Genomic DNA, 12225 nt, shown 5'->3' with positions numbered 1-12225 from the left:
CTGGCAGGGGAGGGGGGGACACGGGACAGCAGAGCGTGTCCCCGAAGCCCCCTCCCCACAGAGTCCCGTGGGTTGGCACAGGCAGCCCCGGGTGTTTCCGTGCCCGGTACCGGTTCCACCCAGGTTGCACAAGCCCTGTCCCCGCGGGAGCGTTCGTGCAAAACACGGGGCACCAAACACCACCCCGGGAGGGGGGGTTGGGGTGGGCTCTGCACCCCTAATGCCATGAAAGGGCCCCCCAGCTCCGGGTGGGGATAGCGGAGAAGGGGACTGGGAGGTCCCTGCCCCGGTATCTTCAGCCTGGGGCTCTTCCTCTCCCATTTTTCCCTCTGTAAAAAGGGAATTACCGCTGATTGCTGTCTCAGCCTTCCCCCTCCCCTAAAAAAACCCAAAAACCCAAGTTAGGAGGTAAAAAACCAAAACCATCACACGCAGTTCTGGGCCGAGCCGCCTGAGTGGCATTGCCAGGAGAACCCCAAGAAACGAGGGAAGGGGATGGCCCCGAGCAGCCAGGGTGGCACAGAGGGGACTGTCCCCCCCTGCCCCCCCAGGACCCGGTGTCCCACCAGGGCTCAGCCCCGGCCCTCGCCAAGCGGGACGGGACGGGACGGGCAGCACAAAGCCGCGATTTTCAGCAGCCCTCTCATGTGACGCTGCCAGCACCAACCCCTGGGCCGAGGACAGGGCATAAAAGAACATTTTCTGCCGCTGCCACGTCGGGAAGAATCAGCTTTTTGTGAGGTCTGTTGTGTTGGGGGTTTTTTTTCAGACACAAAGAAGCCGCGGAGCAGCCGGTGCCTGCGTGGGGCGGGGGGCAGAGCCTGGGGAGTCCTTCCCGAGGGAGACAGAACCAGGAGTGACCGAAGGTTTGGGGTGTGTTAGGGATGAAGGGACACACGCCCTGAGAGTGGCCACGGGAAGTGCCTGGGACATCATCCTGGGCTGCTGGATGAGCAGGACAAGCGAGTTCCCACACCCACCCCTGCCCCGGGTTCCTTATCAGGATGTGGAACCACAGAACCATTGAAGTTTTGGGTGGAGAAAACCTTTACAGATCACCCAGTCCAACCCTTCCCCCATCCCTGCCCAGGCCACCCCCACCCCATGTCCCTCATCCCCACATCCCCAGGCTCTGAAACCCCTCCAGGGATGATGGGGACTCCAGCCCTGCCCTGGGCAGCCTGGGCCAGGCCCTGACAACCCTTTCCAGGCAGAAATTCTTCCCCAGCTCCAACCTAAACCTCCCCTGGCACAACTTGAGTTGTGCCCAAAGTTCCTCTTGTCCCATCCCTTGTTCCTTGGGAGCAGAGCCCGACCCCCCCTGGCTCCAACCTCCTCTCAGGGGGTTGCACAGAGCCACAAGGTCTCCCCTCAGCCTCCTCTGCTCCAGGATCAGCACCCCCAGGGCCCTCACAACTTCTCCAGACCCTTCCCCAGCTCCGTTGCCCTTCTCTGGACACTCTCCATCCCCTCCATGTCTTTCTTCTCATGAAGTTGCCTTTTTTTTTTTTTTTTTTTTTTTTTTTTTAAACAAATCCAGCAAGTTTTCACCCTGCTCCAGGGAGGGAGACCATGGGGAGACCTTTCTGGTCTACAAAGAAGGTCTCTCCCCAAGGGTGAAGCCCATGGGGTCATCATTTGTTTGCTTTTCCAGGTGCAGGGGTTGCATTCAGCCCATCCCACTACCTCGGACATCACCCAAGGATCCAATTTGTTTCCTTCCAGGTGCTGTACAGAGCGGGAACTCACAGCAGGATTTGGCTGTTCTGAAACCCGAGGGGATCCAAGGATGGACCTTCCAGCAGCCACAAGGACCCAGCTCCCCTCCCTGCATCCATCTGGCAAAGGCAAGAGAAGTAAAACCCAACAGGATTGGTGTTTTCCCTCTCCCAAAAGGCAGAGGCTGCAGTCTGTGAGATCACCCCCGGGCTTGGACACGCAGTGAAATTCCTGCTGGAGTCTGTCAGAGGATGGACCCAGAGGAAAGTTAATGAGTTCAGTCAAACCTGCTGATAAATGTCCCCACTTCCCATGGGAATCCCTCGTCCGAGTGACCAGGGGCTGTGGCAGAGGGGGATTTGCAGCCCCTGAGCCTGCACCGACCGGGCTGGGAGGATTTTGTAGGAAAACACTTTGCTAATCTCAGTTTAATTCCCTTATCAGACCAATCCTCAATTCCCAGATGCTCTTTAGAGGACAAGGATACAGATGTCTAAAGGGAGAAGCAAACACACGAGACCCCAGAGGTGGAGGAGCAAAGTCTGCTGGTCAGAAATCCTCCCAGAATGAAGCAGTGCCTGCCCAGCTTGGGGTGAGGGGCTGCCCCTGACCCCAGACCTCCTCCCACACCTCACTGGGATTTCCAGGCTCCCAACAGAGAAAACAGAAACTGCAAGCTTGAATTTGTTCCCTGGGAAGGAGGCCAAGCCCAAAGGAAGCCCTTGGGGACAAACACCACAGGAGAGGGGAAGGCACCAGATTGGTAGGAGCAGATACAAACCTGGTGGCTTTTCAAACCTGACAGAAATGGCAGCAGGACCTCCTGAGGCAGAGTCACCACGAGAGGGAGACTCAGCCCTGAGGAGCAGCAGCACCCCAAACCTGGCAGCACCCCAAACCTGGCAGCACCCCAAACACACCCATCCCAGCAGCAGACCTTGCCCTCATCTGGCTCGATTTTAACTTAAAATGCAACCCCCTCCCCCCCAAGCTCAGACCTGGCAGAAAGCCAGGGTAGAGTAACAAAAGGATTTATTCTCCTCTCCTCACTGCAGGTCAGTTATGTACAGAAACTGTAAAAAATCTGCTCAGAGCCATTACTGATGCTGCTGGAAAAGGAACTCTGGACACTGGCAGGACCCGAGCCGGAGCTGGGGAGGGGTGGGGGGGGAATGAGCTTTTGAGGGAGTTTCTCTCCTCTTCAGATATCCTTGATGACCTCCTCCAGCTCCTCCTTGGTGTACATGTGGAACTTCATCCCAGGCTCCACCGTGGCCAACTGGAAGAGGAGGAGGAGGAAGGGGTTAAGTGGAGAGGGGACAGAGGGGCAGAGCAGCAGCTGCTCCTGCTGGGATCTGCCAGCCCAGCAAGATGGTCCTGCCCATAACACACTCTTTGATGCCCTAAAATAGCTGCCAGCCACAGAAATAGCTTTTAATTGACTCAGGCTCCTCACAGTAGCAGCAGGGAAGGGCTCTGGGGAACAGGCAGGCCCTGGCTCTGCTGCCCAGGGAAAAGAAGGCACTGTCAACACCAGCTCCTCACAACCTCAGCTCCCACCTCTCCTCCTCGGCCAAAGGGACAAATTTTGGGCTGGAAGACAGGAAATCAACACCACAGGGTTGGCTCTGGGAAACTGAGGCAGGGGCAAACCTGCATTTCCGTGGTCAAACATGGACAGCAAACCCCTGGCTGCTGGCTGTGAGCAGAGCTGAGAAATCCCACCCGAGACAAAGCCCAAAGGATGGGGCTGGGGGCCAGGGACCCCTCCTCACCCCCCCTCTGCTAGGAGGGGAGGGAGGCAGCACCCGGGCCAAACCTGAGCTCCAGAACAAGAGACTTGGAGGAGGAAGAAGGGGAATGGGATGGAAGGGTTGGGGCTGCAATCAGCTGAGGGAAAGCTGCAGAGGGGCCTGGCAGCCCCCAGAGCTGCTCTGCTCACTGGGGGACCCCTCAAGCAGCAGGAGAGGGCAGGAGGTGGTGCTGGGGGGGAAGGAGGGTGGTCCCCAAAGTGTTGTGCTGCATTTTGTCCCTAAGGAGAATCACCCTGTCAGGCTCAGCCCCCAGCAGCCCTGGGTGCACCCCCAGATGCCACTCCAGGCCCCTCGAGTCACCTGCATGGCCAACACCCCCCCAAAACCCCAAACCAGCTGCTGGGCTGCTCCAAGCTCTGCTCCAAGCTCTGCTCCAAGCTCTGCTCCAAGCTCTGCTCCAAGCTCTGCTCATTCATGTCAAACCAAAGGTTTATTTCAGGCTCCTGACCTCCCCTCCCCAAAGGGTTTTATTCTTCCACCATCACACTCAGCCTCTTCTTCTTGGCTGGAAAATCCCACACAAGGCAGGGGAAGCTCCTAGAGCCAAATCAGCAGAGCTCCAGACATTTCCAGAGGGGCTGGAAATCCCAGCAGCTACTTCAGGTGGGAGCTTTTCAGCCCAGGGGTGACTTGAGTCAATAGAGACCTTTTAATCCTCAGCACATTTTCCTCATGCTCAACCCTGCTAGGATTCCTCAACACCTCCCAAGCTTTGCCAAGCACAGTTAAGCCCTGTTAAACAGGGAGATGACATCAAGATACTGTACATGATCCCCCCCCCTTGCCTCATTTTCTCCTCACTGTACTGGGGAGCTCCCAGAAGGGCCCTGAAGGTGCTGGGAGTTGGGAGGGAAGCAGATTTCAGCTGCTCAGCATCATCTCTGGACAGCAGCTGAGTTTCAGGGGGCTGTTGGTCCTTTCTCCCCAAAATGTAGGGGGTTAATCATGTCAGGAAGGGTCATCTGCAGTGGAATTTAATAAAAAACAAAACAATAGGGTGCAGATTTTTAGGTGGTTTGGAAAATGTGTTCCCAGTGCTCAGAGGAAAGGAGGAGAAGGGCAGGAGGAGGGTGGAACATGATTTGAAAAGCTCTGATAGCTCAAAATCCACCAGAAGTTGAAGCAAACTCCACTCCAGCCTCATTCTTCAGCTCTCCATCCTCCCTCACAGAAGGGTTTTCACCTTTCCTACCTAAAGAGGAGCATTGGAGGCTTTAAGGGGAGCACATCTGAGGGTGCTGGGGTCAAGCTGAGCTCTGGCTGCCTGAGGTTAGAGGAGCACATTTGGTTCCTGGAGGCTTCACCTCTCTCTGGTCCCTCCTGTCCAACAGATTTTTGGCATCACCCCAAGACTGAATATAGCAAGTCCAGAAGCTGGATAATTTTCATTCCTTCTAATATTACAGGGACCAGGGGAAGAAAAAAAAAAGAGTGGTTAAACTCAGAGAGGGGGAGAAAAACTGATCTGTCTGTCAGGATGGGTGTTCCTGCTGGCTGGAAGGTCAGTGGTGACCAGGAGCTCCACCAGGGTGGCTCCTGCCAGCACCTGGGGATTAGTCAGGCCAAGGGGCCAGCAAAAGGAAGCTCCAACCTTTCCAGGGTGCCAGAGCAGGCAGCTTGAAGTCACAAGGACAGAGAATCAGACTTTGTGGTGAGAGAGACCTTAAAAATCATCTGGTTCCACCTCCCTGCCATGGTCAGGGACCCCTCACCCAGCCCAGGGGGCTCCAAGCCCCATCCAACCTTCAGCACTGCCAGGGATGGGGCAGCCACAGCTTCTGGGGGCACCCTGGGGCTCAGCACCCTCACACCAAACAATTTCTTCCTCATCTCCAACCTCAATCTCCCCTCTTCCAGTTTAAATCCATTCCCCTTCATCCCATCTCTCCAGGCCCTTGTCCCAAGTCCCTCCCCAGCTTTCCTGGATCCCTTCAGGCACTGGAAGGTGCTCTCAGGTCTCCCTGGATCCTTCTTTTCTCCAGGCTGAACACCCCCAAACTCACCTCGATGTTGGTGGCATTCAGTTTCTCCTCCATCACTTGTTTCAGGATGACCAGGGATGATTTGATGGCTTCTTTCAGTGTCATGGACTGCCAAGCAAAGCCCCTGTGTCAGCCCAGGCTGCAGTGTGGCCCCTTCCAGGCCCAGAGCACACCCTGCCCCCCTCCTGCTCCCCTCCCATCCTCTCAGCTGCCACTGGCAGCAAATTTCCAAGCTTATCAAGTTATCTCCAGCATCAACAAGAGATCAAAGCACCCTGCTGGGGCAGGACAGTGACAATTGCCAGGACCCTGACTTTCTGCTCTCTGTGTCACTGGTTTTTTACAAAGCTTAAGGACTGTTAATCTGGGCAGAGGACCCTCCCTGTCAGGGTCTGTTTCCCTTCCCCAGGCACTGTCAGGCAGCTCCCCCCAGCAGGCTCCACGGGGAGCTCTGAAACACCCAGACTGTGCCTCCTGTTTTAGGGTCCCAAACCCCAACCTGAGGAGCTGGAGCCCGAGGGCTCTGCAGCGTGGGCAGGGTGAGGAGAGCTGTGCCTGCAGGAGCTCTGCCCTTGGCTCCAGAACTTGGGTAACTCTGCTCATGCACCAACTCAGCCGTGGAGTTTTCACAGGAACTGGCAGCAGGAATTGTGTTTGTTGTGAGTGGTTGGTTTCCTGCCACAGAACATGGGCAGCTCCTTCCCACTGGAGGGAAGGAAGTTTCTGTTTAAAACCATTAAACATTGAAAAAACATCAAACTCCAGGGGCTTCACTGGAGAAGCAAAGCCACTTGAGGTCCTCACACTGTGCCCACACTGAGCCTGGGCATGTTGGTACAGCCTCATTGATTTATTTATAGTGCTCCCTGCCATGGTGTTAATTACCACCCTCCAGAGGCACCGCAGCCCTGAGAGGGATCGTGTGCCAGGGAACCACTCAGCAGCCACAGCCCCAGGGAAGCTGCTGGGGGCTGCACGGGGGGGCTGCACTGGGGGGGCTGCACTGGGGGGGCTGCACTGCTCCTCCTGGAAGCCCCTCTGCTGCTCCTCATGGTCAGGATGCTCATCCAAAGCTCAGCACTGACATCTGACCATGGGATCAGCCACCAAGGGCTGTGTCCCACCCCCACCAGCTCTCACTGCTTCTCCACAGCCCATGGATCACTCATGGGGAGGGAAACCAGGGAAGGTTTGCAGGAGACAGAGTGCTCTGGCTGGATAAGCTCCCTCTAAGAGCACCACATCCAACGTTACCCCAGCTCAGCCCAGAGCCACCCCACGTCCCTCAGCACCACAGCTCCAGGGCTCTCCAACCCCTCCAGGCCAGGAGGTCCCTCAGAGCCCTGAGCAGCCCCCCCAAGCTCCTACCTTGTGGTACACCTCCTGCAGAGAGCTCTGAGCTCCTTCCGAGGCAGAGCCGATGGCTCTGGCATCGCACTGCACGAAGGTGCCCGAGGGGTCCATGTGAAACCTGCAGGAACCAGGGGGAGGGGTGAGGAGATGTGCACCCCATCCCACCCCAGGGGCTCCCCCAGAGCACCCCACACACCTCAGAGTTGAGGGAGAATGAGGCTGCTCAGCTGCTGAGGGCAGAGCTGGAGGCAGCCCCTGCCTGGGTCTGTTCCCTCCCCCCCAGGAGCCACCAAGCTCAGAGCAGAACCAGTTCCCTTCCCATTACCCCCCCCCTTAGCTCTTTTTTTTCTTCCCCTCCACTGAATCACAGAATCAAGGATGTTTTGGGTGGAAAAACCCTTTACAGATCATCCAGTCCAACCCTTCCCCCACCCCTGCCCAGGCCACCCCCACTCCATGTCCCTCATCCCCACATCCCCAGGCTCTGAAACCCCTCCAGGGATGATGGGGACTCCAGCCCTGCCCTGGGCAGCCTGGGCCAGGCCCTGACAACCCTTTCCAGGCAGAAATTCTTCCCCAGCTCCAACCTAACCCTCCCCTGGCACAACTTGAGTTGTGCCCAAAGTTCCTCTTGTCCCATCCCTTGTTTCTTGGGAGCAGAGCCCGACCCCCCCTGGCTCCAACCTCCTCTCAGGGGGTTGCAGAGAGCCACAAGGTCTCCCCTCAGCCTCCTCTGCTCCAGGATCAGCACCCCCAGGGCCCTCACAACTTCTCCAGACCCTTCCCCAGCTCCCTTCTCTGGACACTCCCCAGCACTTCCATGTCTTTCTTGTCATGAAGTTGCTTCTTTTATTTAAATAACCCCGGCATTATTCCACTCTGCTCCAGGGGGGGCTGTGGGGAGACCTTTTTGGGCTGCCTGTTCCACCTGCAGTCAGCAGGCTGTGAGTTTGCAGTTCAGGTTACAACCTCTCCAGCACCTCCCCCAGGAATGCCAGAGCAGCCCCACAGATCCTGTTACCAGCAGCTCTGCTGCTCCTTTAGGGAAAGGGGGGAATGAGCCAGGCACTGGGGGAGCCCCGATTCCTCCCACCCAGGAAAGAGGGAAATTCAGTGAAGCCCTGGAGGGGTCTGCACTGGGTTTAAAGATCAACAACCACCCCAGGGACCTGATGGGATCAACCCCAAGGGTTTGGAACTCTGAGTGGAGGGGTTCTTTCTTTTTTTTGTCTTCTTCCCAGAGTTGGCCTGGATGAAAAGAACCAAAACTTACAGCTGAGGTCCCTTCTCATCAACTCCTCCAAACAAGAGTGCAACACCAAAAGGACGAGACTGGAAGAGAAAGGAGCAGAGGGGAGGGGTCAGGAAACACCTGAGGAGTCAGGAAACACCTGAGGGACCTCCCTGAGCTTCCTCCCAGTTCCTCACCATGGCCCCTGGGTCTGCATCCTCCTCCCCAAACTGCAGGGCCAGGTTGGACACAGCCTGTGTCACACTCTCCACTGTCATGGTTTCGTTGTAGGTGAACCAGTGATTCTGCAGGGGCAGAAAAAAGAAAGGTAATAAATGAATGAACCCCGTGACCTGGTCCCCAGCACCCGGGAGGGTCCCTGCAGCACTGCCCTGAGCAGCCACAGTGTCCCTCAGCCCCCCAGGGCTCCTCCTGAGGCTGCAGCTGGAGTCTGTGCAGGGATCCCCAGAGCCCTGCATCCCAGAGCCTGTCCTGACACCAGGGGCTGTTTGGTTCCCCAGGGGCAGGAGGAGGAAAAGCCCCAGGGAAAAGCTTTGCTAGAGCAGAGATTTGTACCCGGGAGCTCTCAGACACCAATAAACCAAAGGGGTTAAAAATACAACCAAGAAACCCAGTTTTTTGGTCAAAACCAAGTCAGCCACAGCCCTGCAGGTTCCCTGGAGCACAGGGAGCAGTGCTGGGAGACCACAGGAGAACCTGCCAGAGGATTTCCAGCAAAGAGGGGAAAAAATCCCCAAGATTTGTTCTGCAAAAGCCCGAGGAGGAAGGAAAGGGCTGGAACCTCCTGAGATGGCCTCAGAATCTGTGGTGCTGTCTGGAGAAATGTCACATCTCACCTGAGTCTCCACTCTTGCTTTATCAATCAATGTCTTTGCATCAGCTATCAACCCACTCATGGCACAGCCTGGAAGCAGAGAGGGAAACCAGGAGTCACTGCATGGATTGTTTGGCATTTGTTCCCCCCCTTCTGAACTCCCAGAGCCCGTGGGTCCTTCCAGGAAAGGAAGGAGGATGGGCAGGAAATGGATTTGCTGCAGGGACAGGTTCATACCCAAGCTCTCCCCCCCAGCCCAAAGCTGATCCTGCTCAAGGAGCCCCATCTGGGGCCTTCCCAGAGGAGCCAAGTGACAGGAAACACAACCTGGGGGCAGGGGGGGACAGTCCCCAGGGGTGCAGAGCTGCAGCAGGAGCTGCCAGGCATGGAGCAGACTCCAGGAAGAGAGGGGCAGGAGGGTGAGAGGATGGGAGAAGGGAATTACCTCTCCAGAAGCTCCTTCCCTGCCCCATCACAGCACCAGGCTGCCTGGGAGCTCTCCTGCTCTCCAAGGCCACACGTTTGGTCAGGAGCCCCCCGTGGGCCCCTCAGGGTGCTGTGGGGGAGTGGAGGCTCAGCCTGACACGAGTGCTCCGAGAGCCCCTGGCCTCAGGTCAAACCCTCCACAGGAATTCCCTGCCCTCCTGGGGCTAAATCTGGGATGAGCTTTTCATTGGGGGGGAGGGGGGTGCTTCAGCTGCCTCTTCCTACTCCTGTCACTGTGTCCTGCTGGCCTGGAGCCTGGAAAACCAGTGAGCAGGACCTGGTGGTGACTGGGAGGGATGAGCTGAGCTGACAAACTGGTCCTGAGACTCCTAGGGGAGAGAGTTTGACTTGATCTGGCCCAGACTCGAGGGGATGCCCTCAAAGAGACCCCCCCTGCAGCTCCCTTCCTGCTCCTCACCAATGTGGGAATCAATCTCCACGATTTTCTCAATGCTGCTGGGCTCCATCAGGGGGGAGGTGATCCTCTTCTCCACTGCCAGGCAGACTCCCTCCGAGGTCTGGATCCCAATGGCTGTGGAACCCAGCTGGAGAACACCCACCCGTGACCACCAGCCCCACACCCACACCAGCAAACACCCCCCCTGCCCCCATCACTGCCCAGTGTCACATCAGAGGTGTTGTTGTTAATGAAAGAGGAATAAAGATGTTATAAAGATGTTATAAAGGGGAATAAAAACTCCCCCTGCACCTCAGCACTGGGCCCCACTCGTTTGGTGTCACCCAAGCAGCAGCCATTTTGTCAGTAACCAATGGGCTGAGAGGCTTCATCCTCATCAGATGGGTTGGGAGGGACCTTCAACCCCCCCAGTGCCCCCCCTGCCATGGTCAGGGACCCCTCCCCCAGCCCAGGGTGCTCCAAGCCCCATCCAACCTTCAACACTGCCAGGGATGGGGCAGCCACAGCTTCTGGGGGCACCCTGGGGCTCAGCACCCTCAGCCCAAGGAGCCCAGAACCAGGTGGCACTGCCCATACCTTGATGGCCTCGATGGCATACTCCACTTGGAAGAGCCTCCCCTCTGGAGAAAAAGTGTTCACCCCCCTGCAAGAACACCAGAGATGGGGGCAAGGGCAGGGGACTGAAGGCTGAGAGGAAGTAAAGGAGTGATGGAAGGAGGGTGATGGCAGCTGGGGACAGGGGACACAGGAGGGGTGGCTGGGGGGGCTGGAGCCCATCCCCCGGGGCAGGGACCGGATCCTGGATGTGCAGGGAGCAGAAGGAGAGGCAGAGGAGCAGCTCTGGGTGCAGGGCAGGAGCGGGTTTGTTACCCACAGACGCTGCCTCCCAGCCCCGTCCCGGGAGCCGGCAGGACGCTGGTTCCCCGCACTGCCCCGCTCCTTCCTCTGCATCTCCCAACCCCCCCCGGCCCAGCCCGGCTTCCCCCGCTCCTCCCACCCCCGGCTCTGACTCAGCCCTCCTGGGCCAGGCTGGGCCCGAGGCCTCCAACCACCCCTAGAACCCTCCCTGGGATTCCTTCAGAGCCACCCGGTTCCAGGAGACCCAGAACGGGGGTTCCGAATAAAGGATAAACCGCAGCCTGAGACCGCCCCCTCCCCACCGCCCCGGACCCCACGCTGGGACCCTCGAGGCCTTCGAACAGCCCTGGAGGCTCCGCTCACACGGGCTCTGCCCTCCCTCCCTCCCCCGTGTTTCAGGCCCGGGCTCCCCAAACTCCATCAAACAAAGAGCAGCGGGAAGGGCCCGGTGACCCTACCGGGAACCGCCCGGGGACAGCCGGGCACCCCCGGGCAGGGCCCAGCAGGGCTGCGGGCTGCAGGAGGCCCCGGCCGCGGCCTGGCGGGGCTGGGGGGGGTGAGGCCGCAGGGCCGTGACTCAGCCGCAGGGCGCGGGAGGCAGCGGGGGGCGGTCGGGGGGTTGCGGAGGGACTCACCGGTCGTACTCGGAGCGTGTGAGGAACATGGCGGCGGGGAGCGGGGGGGAGCGGGGGGAGCCCCGGGGGGAGGCCCGGGGAAGGGGGGGAGGCCCTGGGGAAGGCCCGGGGGCAGCGGGAGGAGCGGGAGAGGCCGCGCTGCCCGCACCGGAACTGCGCCGCTTCCAGCACTGCGCAGGCGCAGCCCCGCCCCTCGCGTCCCATTGGTTGGCACCGCCCGCCCATCGACCAATCACAACACTTGGAGTGAGGGAGCCAAGGAAGAGGAAGGGGGCGTGGCGGGGGGCGTGATCTGGACCATGAGGGGGCGGGGCCTAAACCGGGGGGCGGGGCCTAAACTGGGGGCGGGGCCAAAGGGGCCGCTGCCGGCACCGGGCGGGGGTTACCGGCACTGGGGGACCCGGTACCGCGGTACCACTGGGGATTCTTGGGCCGTTCCGCTTCACGGGGCCGCGCCGAGAGCCCGTTACCCCCCCGGCTAGGGCCCCGTTACCCCCCCCAGTTACAGCCCCGTTATCCCCCAGTTACAGCCCCATTAACCCCCCAGTTACAGCCCCGTTGCCCCCCCAGTTACAGCCCCGTTACCTCCCGGTTACTGCCCCGTTATCCCCCAGTTACAGCCCCGTTACCCTCCCAGTTACAGCCCCGTTACCCTCCCAGTTACTGCCCCGTTACCCCCCGGTTACTGCCCCGTTACCCCCCTCCAGTTACAGCCCCGCTACCCCCTGATATAAACACACACCCTCCGGTTACAGCCCCATTCCCCCCCACCCCCCCAGATCCATCCCCGTTACCAAATCCCCGGTTACATCCCCGTTACTGGCTCCCGGTTACAGCCCCGTTACCCCCCCCCGGGCTGTCGGCACGGCCCCGGTCCCCTTGCAGGGCTGAGAG

At 59.0% G+C, this 12225-nt stretch overlaps 1 protein-coding gene across 2 annotated transcripts; it reads right to left on the bottom strand.

The window, feature by feature from the left end:
- Nucleotides 1-2734: 2734 nt before the first annotated feature.
- PSMA5 (proteasome subunit alpha 5) lies at nucleotides 2735-11480 on the bottom strand. 2 transcript variants are annotated; one of them, XM_030465639.1, is made up of 9 exons: nucleotides 11332-11480; nucleotides 10415-10481; nucleotides 9839-9965; nucleotides 8957-9024; nucleotides 8297-8404; nucleotides 8142-8200; nucleotides 6884-6986; nucleotides 5537-5623; nucleotides 2735-2998 (listed from the first exon to the last, which is right to left on the bottom strand). In XM_030465639.1, the coding sequence occupies exons 1-9, from the start codon at nucleotides 11358-11360 to the stop codon at nucleotides 2921-2923; spliced, it is 726 nt and encodes a 241-aa protein (XP_030321499.1). In that variant the 5' UTR covers nucleotides 11361-11480; the 3' UTR covers nucleotides 2735-2920. The 2 variants fall into 2 exon arrangements, with proteins under 2 accessions (XP_030321499.1, XP_030321498.1); XM_030465638.1 differs by lacking the exon at nucleotides 10415-10481 and having other exon boundaries at nucleotides 11332-11432.
- Between the last annotated feature and the right edge of the window lie 745 nt (nucleotides 11481-12225).

This window comes from Calypte anna, chromosome 26, assembly GCF_003957555.1.
Source record: "Calypte anna isolate BGI_N300 chromosome 26, bCalAnn1_v1.p, whole genome shotgun sequence".
Taxonomy (NCBI): Eukaryota; Metazoa; Chordata; class Aves; order Apodiformes; family Trochilidae; genus Calypte; species Calypte anna.
Note: the sequence above shows the minus strand (reverse complement) of the source record. Positions and strands in the feature narration are given on the sequence as shown.